The sequence below is a fragment of the Phasianus colchicus genome, chromosome 5 (genome assembly GCF_987193195.1).
Source record: "Phasianus colchicus chromosome 5, bPhaCol1.hap1.1, whole genome shotgun sequence".
Classification (NCBI taxonomy): Eukaryota; Metazoa; Chordata; class Aves; order Galliformes; family Phasianidae; genus Phasianus; species Phasianus colchicus.
This window is the reverse complement of record NC_143440.1, coordinates 49,185,162-49,209,192: the sequence shown is the minus strand read 5'-3', so window position 1 is coordinate 49,209,192 and position 24,031 is coordinate 49,185,162. Positions and strand designations below refer to the sequence as shown.

At 37.3% G+C, this 24,031-nt stretch overlaps 1 protein-coding gene across 1 annotated transcript in view; it reads left to right on the top strand.

Annotated features, from left to right (window-relative positions):
- SETD3 (SET domain containing 3, actin N3(tau)-histidine methyltransferase) overlaps positions 1–22,293 on the top strand; it is a 52,328-nt gene extending 30,035 nt beyond the window's left edge. Inside the window, exons 7-13 of the mRNA XM_031593012.2 lie at positions 8,067–8,125; positions 9,376–9,490; positions 14,335–14,409; positions 17,656–17,822; positions 18,456–18,541; positions 20,197–20,357; positions 20,958–22,293. Coding sequence (XP_031448872.1) covers positions 8,067–8,125; positions 9,376–9,490; positions 14,335–14,409; positions 17,656–17,822; positions 18,456–18,541; positions 20,197–20,357; positions 20,958–21,401 — 1,107 coding nt within the window. The 3' untranslated portion in view covers positions 21,402–22,293. The remainder of the gene's footprint in view (positions 1–8,066; positions 8,126–9,375; positions 9,491–14,334; positions 14,410–17,655; positions 17,823–18,455; positions 18,542–20,196; positions 20,358–20,957) is intronic.
- The last annotated feature ends 1,738 nt before the right edge of the window (positions 22,294–24,031 follow it).

The window sequence follows — 24,031 nt, the reverse complement described above, 5'->3', positions numbered from 1 at the left end:
TTGGTTTTGTATTGATATAATAGATACAGAGTATTTTAATGCTTCTACAGAGTTTAATACGCAGCCAAAAGTAAATGTATTTGGAAACAGAATACAATTTTGATCACGTAGCAGCCAGGTCCTCAGAACTCTATTTTTTCTCTCATTTAATTTATACTCATTGGCATGCCAATCAAACAGCTTTTTTTTCAGAAGTAATGTCAATGTCACTGGAAAAAAAAATGGCACTGTTGTAAATTCTGTATTTTTCCCCTTTATTTACTTATCTGCTATAAATGTCAGCCTTAGGAGAGATTTAAAATTTAATCGTGTGGGCAGTTACAGAGATATGATAGTGTTGCTATTTATATTTGCTTTGTCCAAATTTCAGCAGCTGAGTTGTTCTGCTTGATCAATAATAAATCAATAGTCAGTTAATGATGGAATATATTTATGCTTTTCTGTGTTTTTCATCTCTGTAAGGGCCAAAATATTGTATTAATCTGTTTTGCTGGCAGCGAACTGAAGATCGATTGTTTGCTTGTACTGTACCATTCAGTGTATTTACTGTAAGGTGGTTTAGACTTTGCAAACCTGGGCCAATTTCCTGGTTTATTTATTTGTTTGTTTGTTTGTTTGTTTGTGTATGTCACTTCTGCTATATCCCACTCCTGGCTATGGTGGCAATAACAGCACATCCTAGGGCTTTGTTGGGCCATTCCTGTGGCCTCCCCTCTCTATGAGAGAAGCAGCTGCAGGCTTTGCTGGCTTGTTTGTGTCTAAATTTGTCTTGGCCAGATGAAGAGCTCAAGACCTTGCAGGGGTGGGAGGGCTCCTTCCTTCTTCCTCCGTTCCCTCCTTGCCTCCCACCGGAGCATGGCAACAGCTTTGGGCTTTGAGCCAGCCGGACACAGGAGGAGGTGTTGGGCTGTTTGGGCAGCATTTGCTCCTCAAACAGCTGTTCCCTAGCTCCTCCAAGGAAAAGGTGGCAGGCCATATGGAGGCATCCTGTGGTCCAGATTCAGCCGATGGGTGCCAGTTGGACCGTGCTGGCCTAGATCAAAATGCAGGCACATCCTACGTGGTGTCTGTTATTTCTTAACAGCCAGAATGTTTTAAAATTGGATGGGGACAAGACAGGATAAAATATATCTTTCGGTTTGGATGTGGATCTCATCTTTCTTTGGACATTTGTAGTTAAGATCAAATCAGTAGGTTTTAATTTATTTTATATTCTGAATGGTTTGCATTCATTTATGATCTATATCATTTACTAGCCTAAATGCCCTCTTTCCTCTAGAGAAACAGAGATGTACTTCAAAGTTTATATGCCAGCACTAAGCAAAATGTGTTTCTGCACAGTTTAAACCACATTTGGGAGGAATAATATGTTTTCTTGGTAGTCTTGTGGTCTTTAAAAGCTTTTTTTATTTTTTGAAGATAGGTTCTCAACCATCCTCCTGGTTGAGAATGCAGATAAGCAACTGTTTTTACAGCATGTAGAGCCTTTTTTTGTTTTTCTGTTTGCTTTTCCATTATTTGCTTTTATTCCTATTTTTTAACCAAGTTGCACTTTCTGGGGCAGTTGAGTTTATCCCCAGAGATGCTGTCTGTGTCTTTTGTGGAAGTGAGTGCCTCAGTAGACACTGAAAGATCATCATGCACTTGCAAGTATACTTTCTCATATAAAGTTTGTACTTAATGTGCAGATTTAATATTTTTCCTGATATAACAGCAGTTACAAATGTTCCATAAATTTAAAATATGATAACAAGCTGAGGTTTCTTAGAATGGAATACTCAGAGGATGTATTCTTTAAGCACTACAAAATTATACAGGGGACTTATCTTTGTTAAAATTAGTAATTTAACTAAATTACAAAGTGGATTATCCTCTCCAGTCAGACTCAGTGCTAATACTCCACACAGTAGGAGATTGATATGTTGCTAAGTAAACCAAAGTTTATTTTCTTGTACTATCACTTGAATGTAACTTGAAGAAGAAGTGATAAGTTTTTAGTTTTGTATGTGTGCTGTAGTCCCAGTACAACTGGCTCCAGGACTTAGCCTCTCCAATATGCAGTGTCCCTTGTGCAGTACAGTAGCTTAGTTATCATGGTCTGAACTTCCACAAAAATGGTAACTGGTAGGATTTACCTGTGAACTTGAGTAGCTGATTCACATGTACCACAGCATTGTCCATACTGTGTAATGTTAATGCTTGTTAGAAGAGGAGTGGTGGTGAATAGGAAGTATTGTCCCTGACTTCCTGAAGCAGTTCACTTCAGGCTTTCCATCAAAGCATCTTATTTGTGGTTTGTGATTCAGTGAATCAGTAATGGAGGTTTGTGATGAATTTGAACATGAAGCATCATTATCCTGCACTAGATAAAATGAACAAGGTAAACTTTGAACTTCAGGCGGAGTCTAAAGAGTAAATAAGTCCCCATATGCAGACGTAATAAAGTTTCCTCACAAAGGTCTGCAGCTGTCTTACTGTAACTGCATGAAGAACTACAGTCAGAATCTATCAATCTCAGTTTCGTGAGGCCATTTACCAAAGGAAGTATAGGCTTAGTGTGTCTGAGGGGTGACTGGGGGGCTGCCTCATTGTGAAACAAGCCCATTCTCACCGTTTTCTCTCCTCTTCATTCCTTTCAGACCCTGAGCATTTAGCTCTGTGAGGAGACAGGAAAAGGTAGAGGAAACTTGGTCACTATTTTGTGTCATAACTAATTGGCTTCTTATTTGGGAAAAGATTAAGAAATATCCTGTATTTTGTGAAGTGGATGTTAAAAAGTCAGTCACTGTCTTGCCTCCATTTAATAAAGTAGCTGCAGGTTTGTAAGCAGGATACTGGTTTGCTGTTGTCTTCTGTCAAACAGTAGAGTCCATTTTGCATACGAGGTGGGCTGTTGGGCCTTCAGACTCAGGTTAGTAGCTGATGTCATGATTGAGCTGTCTGTTATGCCACTGCTTTCTCATCAACTAAGCACAATTTTTTTTCAGGTAGAAGGTACAAAAAAATAGATGGTGCAGTTAAATTCCATTGCACCGGGAGGAGTCATTCTAATCTGCTTCCGCTACATGAATCCCATAATAGTGTGGAACAGTGCTTTCTTGTGTATATATTGGCAGAAAGTAAATAAAAATTGCTGACATAAAGAATAAGCAAGACTGTTACTTAGATTTAATAAGTTTCAGTCCTGTGATACATCTTTAATTTTAGGATTAGATTTTATGGAGTAGGATTGTTTTTCTTCCATAAGAAAAATCATGTAACAGTGTACATTTGTAGATCTAATTCCTAATGCTTAATGAATCAGGCTGTTTGAAAATTCCAAAGCATGCCTCTGTAGTTATAAAATGTTATTACAAAGTAAAATAATCTTTGGCTTTTTCTCCTATCCTGTATGGTGAACTGGCTTTCCCTTGTTAGGTTAGGCAGCATACATCCAATGGAAAAAAAGAATTCTTGTTTCCCTGTAGATCACTAGGATCCTCCATTCTGAATTCTTTATTTTACTTAGCTTTAGGGCAGTTAAAGCCTCAGCTGCTCCACAGAGAGGAGTTTCTCTTCAAGGCTGCTGCTTCAAAGGATTTCCAGAACTAGGAAAGGGACAGTAACCAGCAAATGCCGACAGATCTTCCTGCTTCTGGCCCTGAAAATGTGTGTGTGGTGTGTGTTTGTGTTTTCATACACCTACACATTGGCCCGAAACCATCAAGTAGCATCCAACAAGGCTCATAACAAAATCTCCCCATGCTAATGAGTACACTGGAAAGAGGGGAGAGTCTGCAAAGAAGGGGAGGAAATACATTGTTTGGTCAAAAGGAACAAACCCTTGAGCTTTTTGTTCAAAGGAATAAAAGTTAACAGGGTGGAAGCTTAAACTGTTTTTGGCTTTAACTTGGTTTTGAGTACTCTTAGTGTTTTAGTTGGGGTTGCTGGGGTGGGGAGTGATAGCCTCAATATAATCTCAGCACTTGATATGATGCTTTCTCAACATAGAAATGGAGCTGTTTCTACTTTAGCAGCACACAAGAGGTTTTTGAGAATATTGAAATCTGATTTAGTAATATTGATACAGAGATTGTCTGTTACTTTTCCTTGGACTTGTGTGTACTTGAAGTATCCTTCAAAGAGGTTCAACCATCTCTGTGTCTATAAACACATGAAACTTATTCATGGTCTGTCACTACTTGAAAAGATGTGTACAGTATTGAGTTAAAATGCAGAAAAGTGATTTAAACAAGGACTGTTTTCTAGTTAGGTATTACAGTGGAGTTGTAGATTACTCAGGTGGGCAGCTTATCTCAACTTAGAGATGGTGTCTTCCAAAGAAATAAAAAAGAACAAAAAAAACCCCACTCACTTTGATTATGTCCAGTGATTCTATTAGTTTTTTTCTCCTTCATGAGATGGAAGGGCTAATTGTACAAAGAAATATGCTGGCCAGCATGTCTTTGCACATACATCAGTTCTTTTCACGAAAAGTAGCAGCATACATATAAATGCAAATTTAACACTTTGTAAACTTACTCTAGTTCTGATTTTACTCAGAAGCTTTATTGCATGTTACAGTAACAGGACATGTACACAGCATCACTTGGTAAAGAAGCAGATATTAAGCTCCTTTTAATGGCAGTGCCTTTGTTGAGATCGGGAGCTCTGATAAATGAGCTTTGGCATTTCATGATTGAATGGGGTAAGGGGTGTAGTCTCTAATAGTCTGCCCATTCTTGTACAGGAGGTTAATGCTCGTGTAGGCTGGATAGCAGGAGTGAGGTTGTGATGGCTTCTCAGCTGGAAAGGCACCCACCCTTTCTACATCTAATCCTTCATCCTGTCCAAATAAAAATAAGCCCCCTCAAAAGTGGAGGAGTCATCTAACGTCTAGGTTGGGATTTGAGAATCATTAATCTTCTAAAGCCCGTCCAAAAACATGATGAGGAAATTATTAGTGTGAAGGCCCCTCTGGGGGCATCAGGAGTTGTGCTTTCTCGTGCAACGCTGAACATGAGATGTGAACCCTTGGATATCACTGCTTTCCAGAGAGAAAAATATTTAGAAGCCTTTTTTCTTGTTGTTGGGGATTTTTTCCCCCCTTTATCCGGTTGCCATACTGTGTAACTGGCTTCTAGTCTGATAGTGTTTTAGGTGACTAGAATAACAGTCTGTCTCTTTCCACAGTGGCTGCAGACAATCTGGCAGCAATCACTGTTACTTTTTAATATTTTTGGTTATTTTGAGATATCCTCCAAATGTCTCAAAGAAGGCTTGGAACGCTGAAGGGGAAGAAACTTTTTTTTTTTTTTTTTTTTTCTTTAAGAATAGCAGCATCAGGAGGAAAATGAAATTCAACATGCTGCTATTTGTTTTTGCAGTGGTCATCACCCTGATTGCCAGCTCTGACAATATTTTCACAGAGAGGGTAACTAAATAGATGGTATTTGTTCTTTATAATAACTCTTTCAGTAGAATGTCAGGACCTGCATCTAAATGAATATATTCACATTTCATGTTTCCATTTTTTATTTAAAGCTTTTCCCCTCCCAACTTTATGAAACTACTTCATAACAGACTTGGGAAGTTAAAATCAGGATTCATGTGGTGGATATGCCATGCTTCATAGCTAATCTATAGAGACCTAGGTGTATAAACCGATAAAAGCTAGGTCTGGTTTATTGGGTTTTTTTACTTATCAAGTGTTTGTTTAGTTTAAATACGTCTGTATCTTTTTGATCAGTCTAAGCAATTTGCATGCTATGCAGCAGGCATCTTCTATACTTTATTAAATATCTGTCAATTATAAATATCAAGGTTTTACATTAATGTCAAGATAGTGCATCAAAAATTCATGGAATATGTGACTTTTTTTCAAGGGTATTTAATACTTAATGCATTTGTGTCATTTTTCTTTCTAGATATATTGACAGGTTTTATTAAGTGTTTGTTAGGGAGATTTCATTTTTACCAAGGGACCATAAAGAGAAGCTGCATACTAAATCAATTTTTTAATCAGAATATTGTTCTTTTTTGTGTGTCTTCAGATTCTTATAATCCGTGGGGTTTTTAAGTTACGTTCCAGCCTAGTCCAGGTCAGAAAGCTAACACAAATGTGCTGACATTGGAGCGTCTTAACTTTTAAATAGCTGCTAGTTTCTCGTGTCACAAAACGTTATAAATATGGTAATCCTGTACACCAGGGTTTGTATTCTGCCTTGTGTCTTTTATTAGAAAGCTATCGATTTTACACCTCACCGTAATTTACTGGTGTTTTTGTTTATGTGAGCGACGTCTGGGCTGTCTCAGTGCAGACTTGGAGGGAGTTACGAACGGGGAAGTCTGCGGAGCACGTAGTGGAATCCCAAAATTCAAGTTGGTTCGTTACATTCGGATCCTTCCTGCCGAACGCTGGTCACGACAGCTGCTATGGGGGCTTTCCTCGTCCTTCATCTGCCCCGACCCGCTCGGCGCCCAGCCGGACGAGGCGCCGTTCCGCCTTTGGCCGGCAGGTGGCAGGAGCGGCCCTCCGCTGAGGCGCCGTGCGGCGCGGGGCACGGCCGGGCCGGCTCCTGCCTGCGGGCTTCCCCCGCTCAGTGCATCGCGTCCCGTCGCTGTAGAGCCGATCGTTAATGCTGGCAATAAAACACTGACGTGAAATTGTCGCGAAGGAATAACGCGGGCCAGGCGTCTCCCGAAGCGTGCTGCTCGGGGTGTCTCTTGGGTTTGTTTGCGCGGCTCGGTGAGAGGCGGCAGTTCCGTCGAGTGCCGCTGCAAGGAAAGCCGAGACGTGCCGTGCCGTGCCCGGCGTGATGGAAAATTGGCGGAAATGCGCTTTAAAACGAAACCAAAAAGCGAGGGGAAGGACTTAGTCCAGCGCTAAGTCACCCAAAGGGTTAAGCGAGGGGCTGAGCACGGGGGCACCTGGGACCGAACACCCAATTGGCAGCCTTTTGTAATATATAATTTGCCTAAAATTGCGCGTTGAGCGCAAGCTTTTGTTTTCTAATTGATTTACGGTTTGAGCCACTTTTACCTCATCCCCTACTGTCCTGCACACGGTGCCAGCAAGTACATTACGGAGAGCGATGATGAATTGCCGCGCACTTGTGATGCTAATGCATCGGGAGTAAGGCGCTGCATGGAGCTGCTGCCTTACGGCGTCACGGGGACAGAGCTGGGCAGCATTCATCTGTATCTTTTGAAATAACGTTTGATCACTTGCTTCAATTTGTCTCTGAGACCTAATTGAACCTGAAGAGTAGAATTTATGTTGTTATGGCTTTCCGCTTGCGAGCTGGGATGAAGTTCTGAAGTGTGGGCTGAAAACTACCTGCGTTGTTTGAAAGTTGAAACAAGTCGATTCATTAGGAAAGTAACAGGCATTAGGGCTACTGAAAGCCTTTTACAAATCTGTAGATTTTGCTTGTCAGCGCCGACTACAATTGGCTTTCTCAAGCGGGGTTACTTCGCTTTTAAAGCAGGGTATGGGTCGACAGTTGATGTAGGTATGGTCTCATCTGTTTGTCACCAAGGCTTTGTAAACATTTTAATGTTTGATTTCTGAAGTGAAGTGCAGCTTTTACTGGGAAAAAAAAAAAAAAAAACAACCCCACCAACTTCTACAGGTATAAGGGAAGAAATGAAAAACATGTATTCTTTTCCTTGAACAAGTGAAGTGCTTTACTGCTATTCCAGGAAAGAGGAAATGGAGAGAGCTGGTGAAACCTAATGTGTGCTTATTGTCTGATTTCTTTCTCCCACCCTGCAGAGCTGCGTTTTGTTTTACCTTTGCATACTCAGTCCACCTTAATTTTTTTATTATTTTTGTATGATGTCTGTGGGTTCCAGTCCTGAAATATGAAGAAACAGATTTATGGCGGCTGCTGGGCACAACAAATTAAGTTGACAGTGATGTATGAGAGCATAATAGCATGATGATCCCTCTGTAGCGCGGCTGGACGCCTCCTGCTTCATTTGGCTCTTGTTAGGATCTGTTAGGCAGCTAAATAATGAAATTCTGCTGACTGATTTCTGTTTTCTTTCTCTTTCCACCTTTTTCTGAAACTTGTGTTTCCCAGACCCATCCTAATGCCAGCAAACTACCCTTAAAGGATTCTTTCACTTATGATGACTACAGGTTGGTCTGTCTGTCTTAATTCTTTTTTGTTGTGTGTGAACTGAGGGGCCATGGTAATGCTTCACTGATGGGAAAGCACAGTCTTGAAATGTTAAACGTAGGATTTGATACTAATATACTTAATGAGGAAAGTGAAATAAATATGCATATTTTAATAGTTTCAAAGGAATAGTCATGAGTAGTAAATTTAGCCAACTGGCACATGCAGTCTGAGATTAGTAAGGTAATTCATTAATTTTTTAAGAAAATAATTCGGTTCATTTTGCTGGAGTTTGTTTTGTTTTTGTGGATTTGTTTTAAATTTTATTTTGCAAGAGGCTTTACCAATACGTAGTAGCAAATATCTACAGTGGATGTTGAACTGGTAAAGCTGGAGAACTTAAGCTGTAGAAATGAACCTTGAATGTCACTCAGAGGTTCTATGGGGGTGACATAATTACAATAAAAATAAGAATAATTAAAATGATGAGCTAAATTCTGCTAAGTGATTAAAATAGCTGGAGTAAAAGGCATTCATGAGGTCTGAGAGGCTTCTGGGTAAGTCTACGAAACTGGCACATTTGAAGCATGCCTGCTTCACTTACAAGGCTGCAGAGGAACATGCCAACTTGCAGGTGAAGTAGACTAAAATTTTTCAGATTAAAAAGAAAAATCCTACTGTTATGTTTCAGATGATATTTGTATATTGTATATCAAAGCTATCCATGGTTTTAACTTGTTATTTAAGAAATGAATTAAAATTCAAGTTGACCATACCTTTGTAAGCAATCTGGAGCACTTCTGGGAAAAAAAAACACCAAACCTTCTGAAATGTTACTAATAATGGAGTCTGGGGAGTTAATTTTTTTTTTTTACCTTCTCCTGGTGGTATTTGTTTTTTCAAGAAGAGCAATGATATATATACTAAGACCAGAGCATAGTGATACTTGAAGATTTCTTCTTTCTGTCATTAGATATTCATTTATGTCTGAAATGTAATAAAATGGAATTTCAGAAATGTTTAGGAAATACTGGGATATTCAGCTTTTCCAAAGATTCCTGTGTTTGAATACATAGCTGGAATTTCATTTACTTAACCTGACTTAGAAGAGTTTGAATGATTCTTCTGTTACCTCTTGCTGTTATTAACGTATTACTTAAAAAAATAAATTTGGAAATTCCTTGTGTAAATGTCTGCTCCAGATTGTGTAACAGGCTCTCTGTACATTGATGTATTGAACACGAACACCTAATGTTCTTTATTTTTGTAGATGGGCAGTTTCCTCTGTTATGACACGGCAGAACCAGATTCCAACAGAAGATGGTTCCAGAGTTACGTTGGCTCTAATACCTCTATGGGACATGTGTAATCATACTAATGGACTGGTAAGGTTTACTTCAGTGTTGTTGAAAGGCTTTAAGGCTTAAGTATTAAGCCTTTCAAATGCCAGCAAACAGTTATAGTAACTTTTCATTACACTTCTTAATACAGTGACTTTATCCTCCTGAATGACCATTAAAAAATCTTACAGCTGAAAGAAAGATTTATCAATTTCTTAAATGTCTTTTATTAGTTTTTCAGGAGAGCTTTCTTCATTTAAACAAACATTTAGAAACGATTGCATACAGTTGTGTCTCGTGTGTATAACATACCTTTAAGAGTTCCAGCTACATGATACCTCTTTTTTTTTTTCCAGCCATTTTTCTGACATAGAGTTTTGTTTCTGACTAGTCTGACAAAGATTCGCCATACTAAATAGATCTGTACTGAGAATATGAAAGCGACAATGATGGAGGTTACCTCTTATAGCTACCATTAGGGAAAGTGGTTAGAAATTTGCAGCTAAGAAATACTGCCTGTTCTCTTAACTGTGCCCAGAGAGAACCTTGTTATGGAGACAGCAATGACAAGAACAAAGCCCAGTTCAACAAAAACAGTACATCTGTTACTACATCAAAGAAAAAAAAAATGCAAAAATACTACTTTAGGGCATATTAAACATTTAAAAGGTGACACATCTATAGAAAGTCAGATCTGCTGACATTTTGTCTTACGTGAGCTGGTTTAGAGGATAAGGTCTTGATTTCATTAACAGGCTAGTTAATGTTGAAGTGAGGAAATGGAAAACTGTAAGGGGACAGTTTATCGGTGTTGTTTAGCTAGTGTTGTGTATGCTTCAAGATTTATATTCTAAAATTTTATTTCCACTAGATAGTATTATTTAAGTAGTAAATACAACCATTCTATTTCAAGTGATCTCGTCCTTTTGTAGGAGAGTTGACCCGAGTGTTAGGACAACAGCATGTGTTACTATTGCTGCTGTAAGAAGAGCTTACTTTACATGAACAAAATGTGAAAACAAGTTGTTTTTCACTTGATACTTAGTTAATTTATTTTTACCATGATTGTTCCAATTACAGCTCCAAAAACCAGGCTACAAAGTTGCATGTTTGGCTATTGTATTTTTTTCTGTTGTGTTTTAGTACTGATTCTTGCCTTTCACTATTTTGCAATCTCACAACTTTGATTTCTCTTGTATGAGAATCTCTGATATCAAGAAAATTGCTTTGAATTCAAAAACGTATATTTTTGTAATGTAAGTCTTAGCTGCATGCATCAGTACTTCTTGTGCCCTTCTGCTGGGCTTCTCTTTATGATACTTTTGCAGGGACTTGCCTGTATTCATTAGACAGCTCTTAATGAATGCCTTCAAAGTTGGGATTAAAGGGAAAGGAGAAGAGAATTAAGGTTCTGGGAGAGAAAAAAATAACCAGCCCATATTAAAAGAGTAGTTAGGTGTGTTGTTTTAGTCATTCAAACTTATATTTAAATTGATAAAGTAATTTTTTATCTTTATTATGTTCCTTTACATTGGGTTTGATATGGAGCCAGTGTCTGGAGCCAAACCTGCTAGTGCAGTAGTATATCAGGGCTCTAAGCAATTTCTTATGCTTAAGTGTATCCTAAAAAAGAGAAGAGGGGAAGGGAGGAATCTTAAATAATTTGAATTTCTATACAGACTTTATTCATTTGTTTCATATTTCCACACAAGCTACTATAAAACAGCTATAGGCTTAGGAAGGATAGACAACTAGAGCACTGACAGTAAGAAAAGCTACTCAACATTTTTCATTCTGTGTATTGTATAGTAGAAATTGAGAAGAAAAAAAAAACTGCTAAGGTAACTGTAAGATGTCTGTGTTGTGGTTTATATTGCTGTAGAGTGGGATGAGGGTAGATTCTGCTGTAGATATAGCACATGAAATAAACAGTTCATTGTATGAAAATAAGACATGAGAGATGGTATTGTATGTACCACTGTCTAGTCTATTCCAAACATACTGAAATGCTTCCTGAGTCAGTGACCTACTACATATTCCTGTTCTTGCTGTATTCTACAGGGCCCCATTGCCCAAGCTGGATAATAAAATGCTCTTTAGGTTTTAACTGAAGTCAGGTCCATCCTGCTTTTTCGTGCTTCTGACAGTACTAATTAGATCAACCTTCCTCTAAGAACTATATCAAAATGGTTGTCTTCATGCATTTCTCATTGTTATTCTTTAGTGGGATTGTATTTTGACAGTCAGAGGTTGATTACCAGTTCTGCCAGAGCTTTAAATAAGCTACACTCTGCCTATTGGGCTGGGTCCATCCATAATCACTGACCAAGCAGAGTACCAAGCAGCAAAACTTGAAATTCATATACTGGTCTGCTTCAGAAATAAAACTGGAGGGATGCAATTTGTCAACCATGATGTGGGAAGAGAAGTAATCACCCTGTTAATTCTGTTACATGACTGTTATTAAAAGAAAGAGGAAGTAAGTCTAGCACTCCATTATGCTTTTCAGAAAAGCCTTTCGAATGTGCTGCTGTTTAAAACAAAGGAAAGAAAGCAACACCACTCAACCCGTAAAAAAAAAAAAAAAAAAAAGAGAAATAACAGCCTCAAAACACTAGTGGTAGTCTAGTGAAGCATGCTTAAACTGACCAAATCCTTCCCTTAACATACTGGAATTCTTCCAATTCTTGAAATTCTCCTGTTACACAGTCCTTCGAAGAGCCTGGGAAGGAGTGATCATATATTTCATTGAGTTTATACTTGAAAAAAAAAAAAATCAGGACAGTTCAAATGCTGTCAAGAGTTTTCTCTCTCTCTCTCTTTTTTTTTTTTAATACTCTTGGCAGTTTTTGAGAAGGTAACTGTATCACCATATTTCAACTCGGAGGATACCTTGTAATAGAGAGGGCAAATCCTCTTCACTTGCAACTATCAGTTCAAGGTTGAATAACTTTGTAAACGGAGCATCTCAATTAGAAATTGTTCAATCCAGCATGATGAATGCACAGGAACTTCTGTGTTGAAACACTGCAGTCTGTCTTTTGCAGTAGGCCGTGTTGCATGACTCTAATGTTCTCTTCTGATCTCAACATACCACAAATCCTTTTAATAGATTTTAAGTGGTGGCATCTGTGTGCAGTGCAGTTACGCAAGTGTCCCACAGGGCCAGGCTGCCCTAGCTTGTGGCTGCCATTTTGGATGTGCTGTGTCTGAAACAAGTTCCCTGTGGTCACTTTGAAAGCATTGTTTTGGCTTACAAATGCACCTTTGGTTATGCAAGCAGTGTAAAGCTATTAATATGTAAACCATTGACCAGGCTTTCAAAATAACCCATGGAGTTCTGTCTTTGGATAAATTTCATCCAAGATGGGAATCACAGTATAGTTAAACTTGTTTTTAAGTCAGCTTATGAAGAAATATTTATTCATTTACAGAGACTGATACAGGAACTTCAGCTTCTTCTAAGTTTTCCTGTAGAGCATATTTTTCAATAAGTTAGCTTTTTAAAGACTAAATTCAGAACGCCTGCCATAGTAGTTGTTTTCTGATTGTGCAGCAGATTTTGTTTCAGCCTGTATTTGCATCTGTGTCTGTATGTTTATAATAATACTCAAAGTAATGTAAAAGTATTACATTTTTAGAATAGCCTTACTTGGTGGTGTGAACACTTGATCATTATAGAGAAGTACAGGTTGGTTAAGAAATTTGCCCTCTTCCATTGTCTACTAAAAGAAAAATCCTGTGTTAAGGATATTATCTAACTTTAGTTAAAGAGATTATTTGCATGTAAATTATAATTTTCTGAAGATTATATCCCCTACAGATCCACAGTTATCTAATCCATTTTCACTGGGAGATCAAAAACATGCTAGTAGTTGAAGGATAAAACACAGAATGTAGAACTGTCAGAGGCTCCTGTGGGCCTTGTGGGAGTGACAGAAAGCTCAAGAACTTTTTACAAGAAGCAGCTGGCTTTAGCATGGAACATGTAGGGGAGACAGTTGGTGACAAGTGGTATCCCCCAAGAGTCTGTCTTTGAACCTGTGCTCTTCAACATCTTTACCAGCTGTGGCCAGCAGAGTGAGAGAAGTGATTGTCCCCCTCTACTCTGCCCTAGTGAGGTCCCATCTGGAATACTGCATCCACGTCAGGGGACCCCACTGCAAGAAAGATGTAGAAATGTTGGAGCAGGTTAAGAAGAGACCATGGAGATGATCAGAGGGCTGGAGCACCTCTTCTATGAAAAAAAGGTCAAGGGAGCTGTTCTTGGTCAGTCTGGAGAAGAGGAGCCCCAGGGAGACCTCATTGCAGCCTTTCAGTACGTAAAGGGAGCTGATAGGCAGGAGAGAGACAAACTTGCTACACAGTCTAATAGCAGTAGAACAAGGTGTAATGGTTTCAAACTAAAAGGGGAGGTTTACATTAAATATTAGGAGAAAATTACTCAGGGGGTGGTTAGGCACTGGAACAGGTTGCCCAGAGAAACTGTGAATCCTCCATCTCTGGAGGTCTTCAGACTCAGGTTGGATGGAGCCCTGGGCAGCCTGGTCTGGTGGGTGGCAACCCCCATGGCAAGGAGCTTGGAACCTGTTAGGGTTTCAAGCCAAGCAATTTTATGATTCTGTGATTCTGTCATACTTTGTCTCACAGTCTTCCATTCACTTCAGTTATTTCTTTTCTTGGATTTCTGCAATTCAGAGAGAATTTTAAAGAGATTGATTAGAAATCTTAAAATATTTATTACTGTCTGTATTATATTGGGTAGAGAAATAAATATATGCAATTGCTACTGTCAATATGTATTTCAATTTGGACGATACTTAATCAACACCAGGGGAGATGGATTAAAAAAATGCTAAAGGTCCTTTTATTGCTCTTTTCTTGGATAGATCACTACAGGCTACAATTTAGAAGATGACCGTTGTGAATGTGTAGCACTTCAAGATTTCAAGGCTGGAGAACAGGTAATGTGAACAGTTGCCTACATAATAGTTCTTCTATGAAGTTTTGTGCAGAAGTGTACTGGAAAGTGAAGGATATTCTGATAAAGGTAGTCTGTAACCGATAGTAGATAGCTGATTTCAGAGATTTTAATTAGCTGCAACAGTTTTGCTAATCTACTACTAAAATTCACACAAAAAAATGACACTTGAAAACTCCCTATAAAATTATAATAGAAGAGTGGTTTGGATTAAGCCCTGCTACAATTGAATTTTATTATCATTAGCTAATTCAGTGTGAAAACACTACCAAGCTAATTAAATACATGATTTGCACAATAAAAGATTTTCCATCACCTGGTGCACCCCAATTTTAAGAGGGCATTGATTGCTCATGTTTTTGATAACTACTTAAATATTTATTCACTGCTGAACGCACAGACACTGACTTCAGGATTTAGCAAAGATTAATAAAGGACTCATATCCAAAGCACCAAAGATAAATATATTTTAGATTTGGAACCTTACTTTATCTGCACTGGAAGGTTGTAGACTCTGAATATGTAGTTGTTTTACTTTTCTTGTTAGTTTCTGAGAGAAGATTAAATGCAGTATACTTGTCAATCATTTTACCCATGTTTCCATTATCATGCTTAGTGAAAATGAGAAGGAGCCTAAAGATATATTCCCTTCCTTTCCTGCTCACATTCCTGCATGTATACACATCTTCATCCTTAAACAGAAAGTAACAAAAATGAGTCTGGTAAAATGCACAGAACAGTTCAGATACAGTATTCTGTTCAGAACTGCTAAGAAACAAAAAATGAATGTTCAAACTAAGTCTGTCAAGTGATGGATTGAAGATGGTGGTTTGGGACTGTAGGAAATTCCTGATGGGAGTGTTCTTGTGCTGTGTCAGCAGCCAGTATAAACACTGAGTGCTGCTGCACTCCATTTTTCCTACTGCTTGTGTGATAGCAGTCTGCATGGACAAAAAAAAAGAGACCTTTTTCCTTTAAAACATTCTAAAATGTTTTCTAACTCAGTCTATCTGATTTACTACCTTTGAGTGTATTATTTTGCTAGTCTTATGCTTTATAATCTTTTGATTTTCATTTTCCTTATGTATTGTTGCCTTCTTTTTGAGCAAAGATACGTATGAGTTTTTTTTAAGTGTGGCTTTCCAGAGGTATATTTATCCTCACTGCTATGCTGTGTTTCACAGTGATTGTATATTTTTTTGTGTTGATCTTAAAATTTGTTATGGTAGTCAAATATTTGCTGTTTTTCCTATACCAGTATGATGAGTTAAAAGGGGTCCACAGTTTTTTCCAGAAGTGATCCAATTTATAATTTTCCACAGCTGGCAATAGATGTGTTGCATAGCTTTCTGGCTGCTCTCTAAATTTCAATTATAGAGGCTTTCTCTCTTCTTTATTTTGTTTCGGTTGTTTCACTTTGCTATTTATTTATTTATTTTTAATCTGTGCAAACTTTAACTGCTATCAGTGTCATTAAAGTGTTTTAATTATGTAATGGTTTAGTCTTTTAATATCGTGTGAAGATGTTATTCCTTGCAGTTTTAGTAGGAAAAGTGCACAGTCCCTGCTTTTGCTGCTAAAAAGCGAGGCAGAAGTCCACAGAGTCTTATCAAACACTGGCCTCAAATTCAGGAGCTTCTCATATGGCCTAATTTGCCTTCTTGTGTAAGAGAATACTGTATAATGTATGCATGACTGTGAAGTTTAATATGAGATATAATGCAGTAGTTTTCAAACTCAACTCTTGAACTAATTGAGCCAGAGTTTCTTCTAATTGTGCAACATTTCCTGCAATCAAGTGGAGATTTGCACTGGCATTTCATTTCCCATGGTTTTCCTAAGCACTTTTTGGAAGGGCCTTCTTGGAGGAGAGGGTTGCTGACCTGACTTAGCCCTTGCATACATAGGCAGGTCATTCATTCCTTGTATGCCTGCCTTATTGTGTAATGTCTACTATAATTAAATATAACATTAAAGCACTTAGTGCTTAGGGCAAGTACTTCTAATCTAAAACCGAAAGCTAAGAAGGTAAATGGCATTGCCAGTGTTGTTGAGCCCTTAAGAGAACATCATGCCTTTTTCTGTCAGCTAGTCAGGGGTGCAGACTTTGAGATATCCACAGCATTTCCCTGCCCTAAAGTTAAACAGGTTGTTCTGTAACTGCTGAAACTTTATTTTTTGTTTGACAATTCCATTTTGTCAAGGAAAATGGAAAAATATCTTCTTGATGCAGGAGATTACTATTATTCTGACCTTCTGTCCCATAGACTTCATACAGCTTGTGAGTTTGTAATGCTGTGGATTACTTTAATAGGTTTAAAATGTATTTTAACCACATTTATCAGCACGATGGCAATCAAAGATTATTAACTACCTGTAAGTATTTCAGGAAAGTCAGTTACTGGGCATAGGAAACAGATCTCAGTTGGACGCTGTTCCGCCACAGGTAACAAACAAGAAGAAAACTTAATTGAATTTTGCCCTTTATAGGCTCCAAAATTAATGAGATATAAAAGCACCCATAAGAAAAGAGACTTTGCTTGTTCTGCTTTTCACAGAACTGCCTTTCTTTTATCCACTTTTGGGTAAACTTTTTTGCAGCTTAAGTTTAGGAACAGTTCTTTGTATATGAATTAAAGTAATGCATTTGCTTTAGATAAAGGGTTTGGAGTGTAGAACATGAGGAAATATTGGCTTAACGTGGAACTGATCTCTGTATGATTTACTTTGGTATACCCTTGTCTTTAGGTAACATTGAAACCAAGCCAAAGTTGATCCTTCCATTACTCTGTTATGTTGAGCATATGGGGAGAAAATTATCCCAGACACATCAATATTTTAAATGAGTTGTCCTTATCTCAGAATGTTCTTTGGCCCACGATAGTGTACGATCCTTGAAAGCTTATTTCTAAATACCAATGTTTTATGAGATTGTGAGAAACAAAGCAGTTAGTTTTTTTAAAAGTATGGAATAAGAATCTTTTCTCTCCTTTCAGTTTCTTAGTTACATGTATATGTTTACTTCTGCCTCTAGACTTTATGAAGTTTATACGTGATACACAGCATTTGAATCAATGCCATCAAACAAAGCATGTTTCTTCATATGACCAAGTATAACTTGTACTGTGAATAGTAACTTTTCCAAGAAATAACTTTCAAATTATGTCAGATTTGTGAGCTAATCTTAAGCTTTTTTCCTGTCCCTTCACTTCTCTTTTCATCCTTCTAGATTTACATTTTTTATGGCACTCGGTCAAACGCTGAATTTGTGATCCACAGTGGTTTTTTCTTTGATAATAATTCACATGACAGAGTGAAAATAAAGCTTGGCGTGAGTAAAAGTGACAGGCTGTATGCTATGAAGGCAGAGGTCTTAGCTCGTGCTGGTATCCCAACGTAAGTAAAACACAATGTAGTGTTGTTTTTTCTAAAAAAGAAAACCCCACATTTCTAATGTATATAATGTCCATTAATGCATACATAAAGCTGTTCTGTGATAGCTTTCTTGTGTCTAGTATTTCTCATGTTTGTATAGTAAACTAAAGTTGTTATAATAATATTTACAGAAGTTCTCTGAGCTATATTACCATCTAATTTGGACCATATATGAGGGAAAAAAGTCTTTGCTTTAATAACTGTTTGAACAAAAACAGAGGGAGGATTAATTTGAAGTAATCTGTGGTTTTTCTTTCTTTCCTATCCCTTGCAGACATACTACAATGCTCAGTATGTGAACCACAGCATTTTCCTTTAGTCTTTTCAGTCCAGAGGGTACTTTTAGGAGCAGCAGACATGAAACATTGCATTTTCATGCATTTATTATGAAAACCATATAAAAATCATTGTAAGTGTAAAATTGTAGAGATAATTGTTCTTTTCAGATACAGGTTAGAAAAGATTTCCTTCAGTTTAAACTAAAGTTACTTTTGTAACACTGCATTTATTATATTCTTAAATGTCTTTTTAAAAAGTTCAAAGGTATAACAACAGCACTTGTATTTTCTCTTGTTTGATTGCTTCTTTTGTTAGTTCTAGTGTTTTTGCCTTGCACTCCATTGAACCTCCAATCTCTGCCCAGCTTCTGGCTTTTCTTCGAGTGTTTTGTATGAATGAAGGTAAGATAAAACAATCTTAATTCTTGTTTACAGTTTTGATGTTTTTGTTGTTTGTTTTTATTATGCAGTGGAAGGCATTTATATAAAACATTAAGATAGTAGATCAGAAAAAGGAATGTGTTGGAGTTGATGTTACAAGCACAACTGTGAGCCAGTGAGAAACCCAATCTTTGACAGTGTTGTCTGAAAGAATATTGTAGTAGCATAGACTTTCAGAACTTCTGAAGAGGTGATCCAATTGATATTTTATCTCCCAGGCTGTTGTTGAGTGAATGAACTTTGGAGCTTGATCTTTACTTCTTACTTTTAAAAATGATTCACAAAACAAGATGATATGAGACTTAGGGTGTTACTACACTCTTAAAATCATAGCAGTTTAGTCTTTACTACCTGAATCATTCATGTGCAGAATTGGAATATTTTATATTGTATGAAAAATATGGAAGAGAAATTTCAAAGTTGAGTGTATAAAGTATTTTGACATTTTTGGTCTAAATTCAAATTATGTACTTAGTGATTTTTGTTATGTTCCTCTCATGTTGAAGGGATTCAGGGGGAAAATAGATACAACTCTTACATGACAGTGAGAGAATTGCCTTGCAGTCAGATACGATGTACAAATAATATGGATTTAATATCACTACGAATATTGGTGCTGTTGCATTTATTTTGCATGTGTTCTATTTGTTTTCTTTTATAAAAACTTGCCCTTTTTAGTGTCACAGCTTTGCTGCATCCTGCTGTCCATCTCTGTCCATCTTTTAGAACTTATTAAGGAAATCAAGTAAAGAATCTTGCAGGGGGGTTAATTTTGGCTTGGAAAAGGAAATATAATGAGTGGACATCTTAATTGCACTTCTCAGATATGACTGTGCTTTGATTACTCATGTGTCCTTAATAATTCCTGATAAAACTGGTGAGTTTATTGGGAAACTACATGCAAGGAATTATTCCATTAGGAGAAAGATACTGACTTTGGTAATCCTCTTGTAAACAAGTGGAAATTTAAGTACATAGCAATTTATACTGTAGATGTCAGTCATCATTCTGCTGTTTGCAATGCGTTTTACTTGAAGTTTGTGGTAGCTGCCTTTGCAGGAGTGAAATTTGGTAATTAAAGATTGATAGAGAATTCATGTAATGTCAAGGAGCTGATTAAACATTTTCTACTTTCTGTAAGGGTTTTTGATGGGTGTCTCTTTTGACCAGCCATAGGTAGTTTCTGCTGCTGAAACAGATTTCTGAAACATTAGAAAAAATAATCTGTTATTGTTTGTAACTTTCTCTGCCCTGTTTCTTTTATTACCAAAAAGTTCACCAAACTGTTTGAGGAATTATTCCTTTCAGTTTAGTTTATTGGTTATAATACAAAACATCGTATCTCACTGACAGAATTGCATTGTGTATGAGATACTAAAATAATCAGATCTTAATTTAGAGTGGAGAAGATCCTCCTTCTCACCACAAGACTTCCTGTTGCCTCCTTGAGAAGAGTCCTGGAGTTAATCAGCATATTTGATAATTCTCGTTTGAAAGCATTTTTTTTGCTTAGCTGCTCAAAGCTGTACTCTTGAAGATAAACTTTTCTGCAGTTTGTCAGCTAACAAAGTGAATGACAAGATGTTTTTAACAGATTGGTTTTATACTTGTTGCAGAAGAGCTGAAGGAACACTTGATAGGCGAGCATGCCATTGATAAAATCTTCACTCTGGGGAACTCTGAGTTTCCCATTAGCTGGGACAATGAAGTTAAACTTTGGACATTCCTAGAAGCCAGAGCATCCCTTCTTTTGAAAACCTATAAAACAACGGTGGAGGTAAAATTATCATTATATGTAACTTGAACATCTGAAATAGTTTGTATTATGACTTTAAGAAGAGATATTTTGTCCCCATTTTCTCCTTCCAGACTTTCATCTGAACAGTAGTACATAATTCATTTTGCACTTCTTAAAGTGTGGAAAGATATTTGCATTATCTAAGGAAAATCAAATAAGATTGCAAGAAAGAAAATTTTGTTAATGTAATTTTTCTTTGATTCACCAAATAAAGGCTACTTGCTTTTTCTCTGCAAGTAAAATTGGGTACCCGTTTCAACTTGCTGTCTGTTAGTTGTATTCTCCAAACTGCAAAGAAACGTACTACGACTGCAGGCATATTTTAATTGAGTGCATATGTTCCATATGTTTGTGAAGTCTCCTGACTTTGTTTGTTATGCAGGCTGACCTATGTGGAGAAATTTTTGGCTTCTTTATGGATATGTGACAAATTTCACTGGAACTTTATGCAGGCCCCCTCATTCCTATATGTCTATTTGGATCACTGTCACTTACTGTTAAAGCATAGAGAGAAAAATTAAGGGATTTCTGCTATTGTTGGTTGTTGATAACAAAAATTTGCTTTTTTTTTTCTACCAGGACGATAAGTCATTCTTGGAGACTCATGACCTGACTTCACATGCGACAATGGCTATCAAGCTGCGATTAGGTGAAAAAGAGATCTTGGAGAAGGCAGTAAAGAGTGCTGCTGCTAGCCGAGAGTATTATACCAAACAAATGGCGGATGGAGCTCCACTTCCTAAGTATGAAGAGAGCAATATTGCCTTGTTGGAGAACACTGTGGCAGACTCTAGACTCCCTATTGTCTTGAGAAACCTAGACAATGTGGAAGAGCAAGGGGACTTAAAGATTGATGAAGCTATGGATGCAGAAGTCACAGAAAATGGGTTTGTAAATGATGAAAACTCTCTATTTAATGGGACCAAATCAGAAAGTGAAAATTTAAATAAAGAGGAAAGCAACAGACAGACTGAAGATGCCAAAGAATCTTCTTCAGAAAGTACTGATGAGGTTAAAGAATAGTTCTAAAATTTGACTTTCTTGTGAAATTAAATTAGCTGAAGTTTATGAACAGTGCATTTATGTTGGTGTGTTTCTTTGTTAACATTTCTCTTTCTGCAGAGAAAAATGTTTTTGCTGCTTTATATAAAAATGAATTTTTAAGTTATTAAAAAGGTTTAGCACCCCTTTTCAATTAAGATTGCCATCTTGCTTTCAGGCAAAAACTGGGGATAGAGGTGCCTTTGGAAGATTTTGCAGCCCTTTGTTGAACCAAATGTATTTTCTTCCTGGGGAAGAATTAAGCTCTTCTATCTGCTGTGCTTTTGTTGTTCTGTCACTCTGACTACCGAAATTAAAAGCTTGCTCTGCCTCCTGCCAAGAAAGGCAGAAGGCAGGACTGACTCGGTATTCAGTATGAAGGTGGGAGAGCAGTACAGCAGAAAACTGGATAAGATGTTCAGAAACTTGGGAGACTTGATGAAAACCTGTTTAAAATCAGGTACGCCAGTCCAGAAAAAGGTAAGGTGGCAACCTTATGATTGGTAGTTTTAAATGTTGATGAGAATCCAAATTGTATACACTTAACGTGATCTCTGAAAATTTCAGTTTACTTTGTCTTTGTTTACTGTATAAAAATATCTCATCTTTCTTCTTCAGTCAGAGTTAGGCTGCTACAATACTACATTCACCAACTTTTAAAGGCTGACTTTTTATTTCCAGGTGGTACCTGTTGTTATTTACAATGTTGGCAGTGCTACTGGAGAGTTTGAAAGCAGATAGGCCAAGCCACAGCTTTAAAATGTACTGTTCAAAGTGAGGTTGCTTCCCAGCTTCTACAGGTTTTCACAATTAGCTAGAGATTTTCAAAGCTCCACTTTTGACTAAACCATTATTAAAAGGAAAATATGATTAATATTCTTGTCTGCTACTCCTTCATTTCTTTCTTGTTGGATGTAACAATGAATGTGATGTGGTTACTTGATCCTATCCAACTTCGTCTTTTGCTGAAGATGCTCATTGACACGGTTTTCTTGAAGGAAGTGGCAGGCTAATGTATTTTTGGCCCAAGTGCAAACCAAAGCCTAGTCTGCAGTATACTTTGCCATTTATAGTGTGTCTTTCTGATGCACGTTTCTCTGGATACCTCCACAGGTTAACCAGGTTTACTGTCTCCAGCAATTTTGGTCACCGTCGTACAATTTTTTAACTTACAGTTGAAAACAATACAATCCTACCATAGTGCAATATCAGGACAAGGGTAATTTCAAGGTCTGATTATGAAATTACCTGTTTGTTGGAAGGAGAAGAAAGTGGAATATTTTTATTCTGTGAGTGAATGGAGAGGTATATAAAGTGATTTAATTCTCCTCCCAATATTAAGGACTTTATCTTTTACCCGTTTTTCCTTAAAATCAAGATATTGGAAAGAGTGAAGAAGCTTGGACAGCAGTTGAAAGTTCAATAAATGTTGCAAGCTGTTCATCCAAGATCAGTTGCAGTTAAGTGTCTTTTGGCATATAGATAGTTTTATTACATTTTGCTTCTTTCATACTACAATTTGGAAAATGTGTTTTTGCATAAATTTTTGGTGCAATGCACATAAGTAGTGACTTTCAGGTTGTCATAGCAGTTTTGGTGTTCAGCTAGTATCAGTGTGGGGAAAATTTAAAAAAAAAATAGTTTTTTAAAAAATATTTCACTAAGAATGGCGTGTTGCCATTGCACCTTGGGTATTGCTTCACCACTAACAAGATGCTGGACCAGTATTTTTGTAACTATATGCTGCCTTTGGTAGAATGTCATGAATTGTTGTCTTGACAGTTTAAATGTCATACAGAAGTAGTTACTGATCACTTTTTATTAGGACCAATATTCCATTTCTGTTTCTGCCAGCTACATTGCACAACATTGTAGTAGATACTATGATGAAATCCTGAATCTAGCTTTCCTGAAAATCATAACTGTAATCCGGAATTTACATGCTTTGATTCAATCTGATACACTGTATTTTGTTCCAGTATTTGCTAATAACTATGGCTTAGCAAAGCCTGTGGTCACCACAGGACAGGATGTGTGGGTTTTCTTGAATAAAATATAGTTCTACAATATCTTCCCTAGTGAGAGTGTATTATACAATCAAAATCTGTACCTGCTGCTGACTGCTGTATCTCGTGGGGTATGGGAAGAGGAGTAACTGTGTCCAAGGACACAGGTGAAGGAAGGTTAAAGGAGAACTATCTGACAATTAAAAGGGGGATTCTAGTGAACAGAAACTGATCTATTAAGCACACAGCCAAATTCTTACTCTTCAGATGTTAGTGTCATTTAGCAAAATGTTGCACACGATAAAAGTAGTGAGTAATCTAATTTTGTAATTTGCATTTCTCCTTTACACGTGTAGCGGTTTCTCAGAACTAACCTAAAACTTCAGCTTTTGAAAACTGAGGTGGAAACAAAAAAAAAAAATTGGCGCTGATGAGCCCTTATTACCATCTGTCATGAAAACAGACCTTTCAAAGCATTTTAAAGTTAACTTTCTTCATAATGTTTGGTTAAGAGGCTGTTCACACTAATCTCAGGCTAAATGCCAAATCTTGCTTCTGTTTAGCTGTCTATGTGAAGTACTCATGCAAGAAAGACATCGCTTGGAT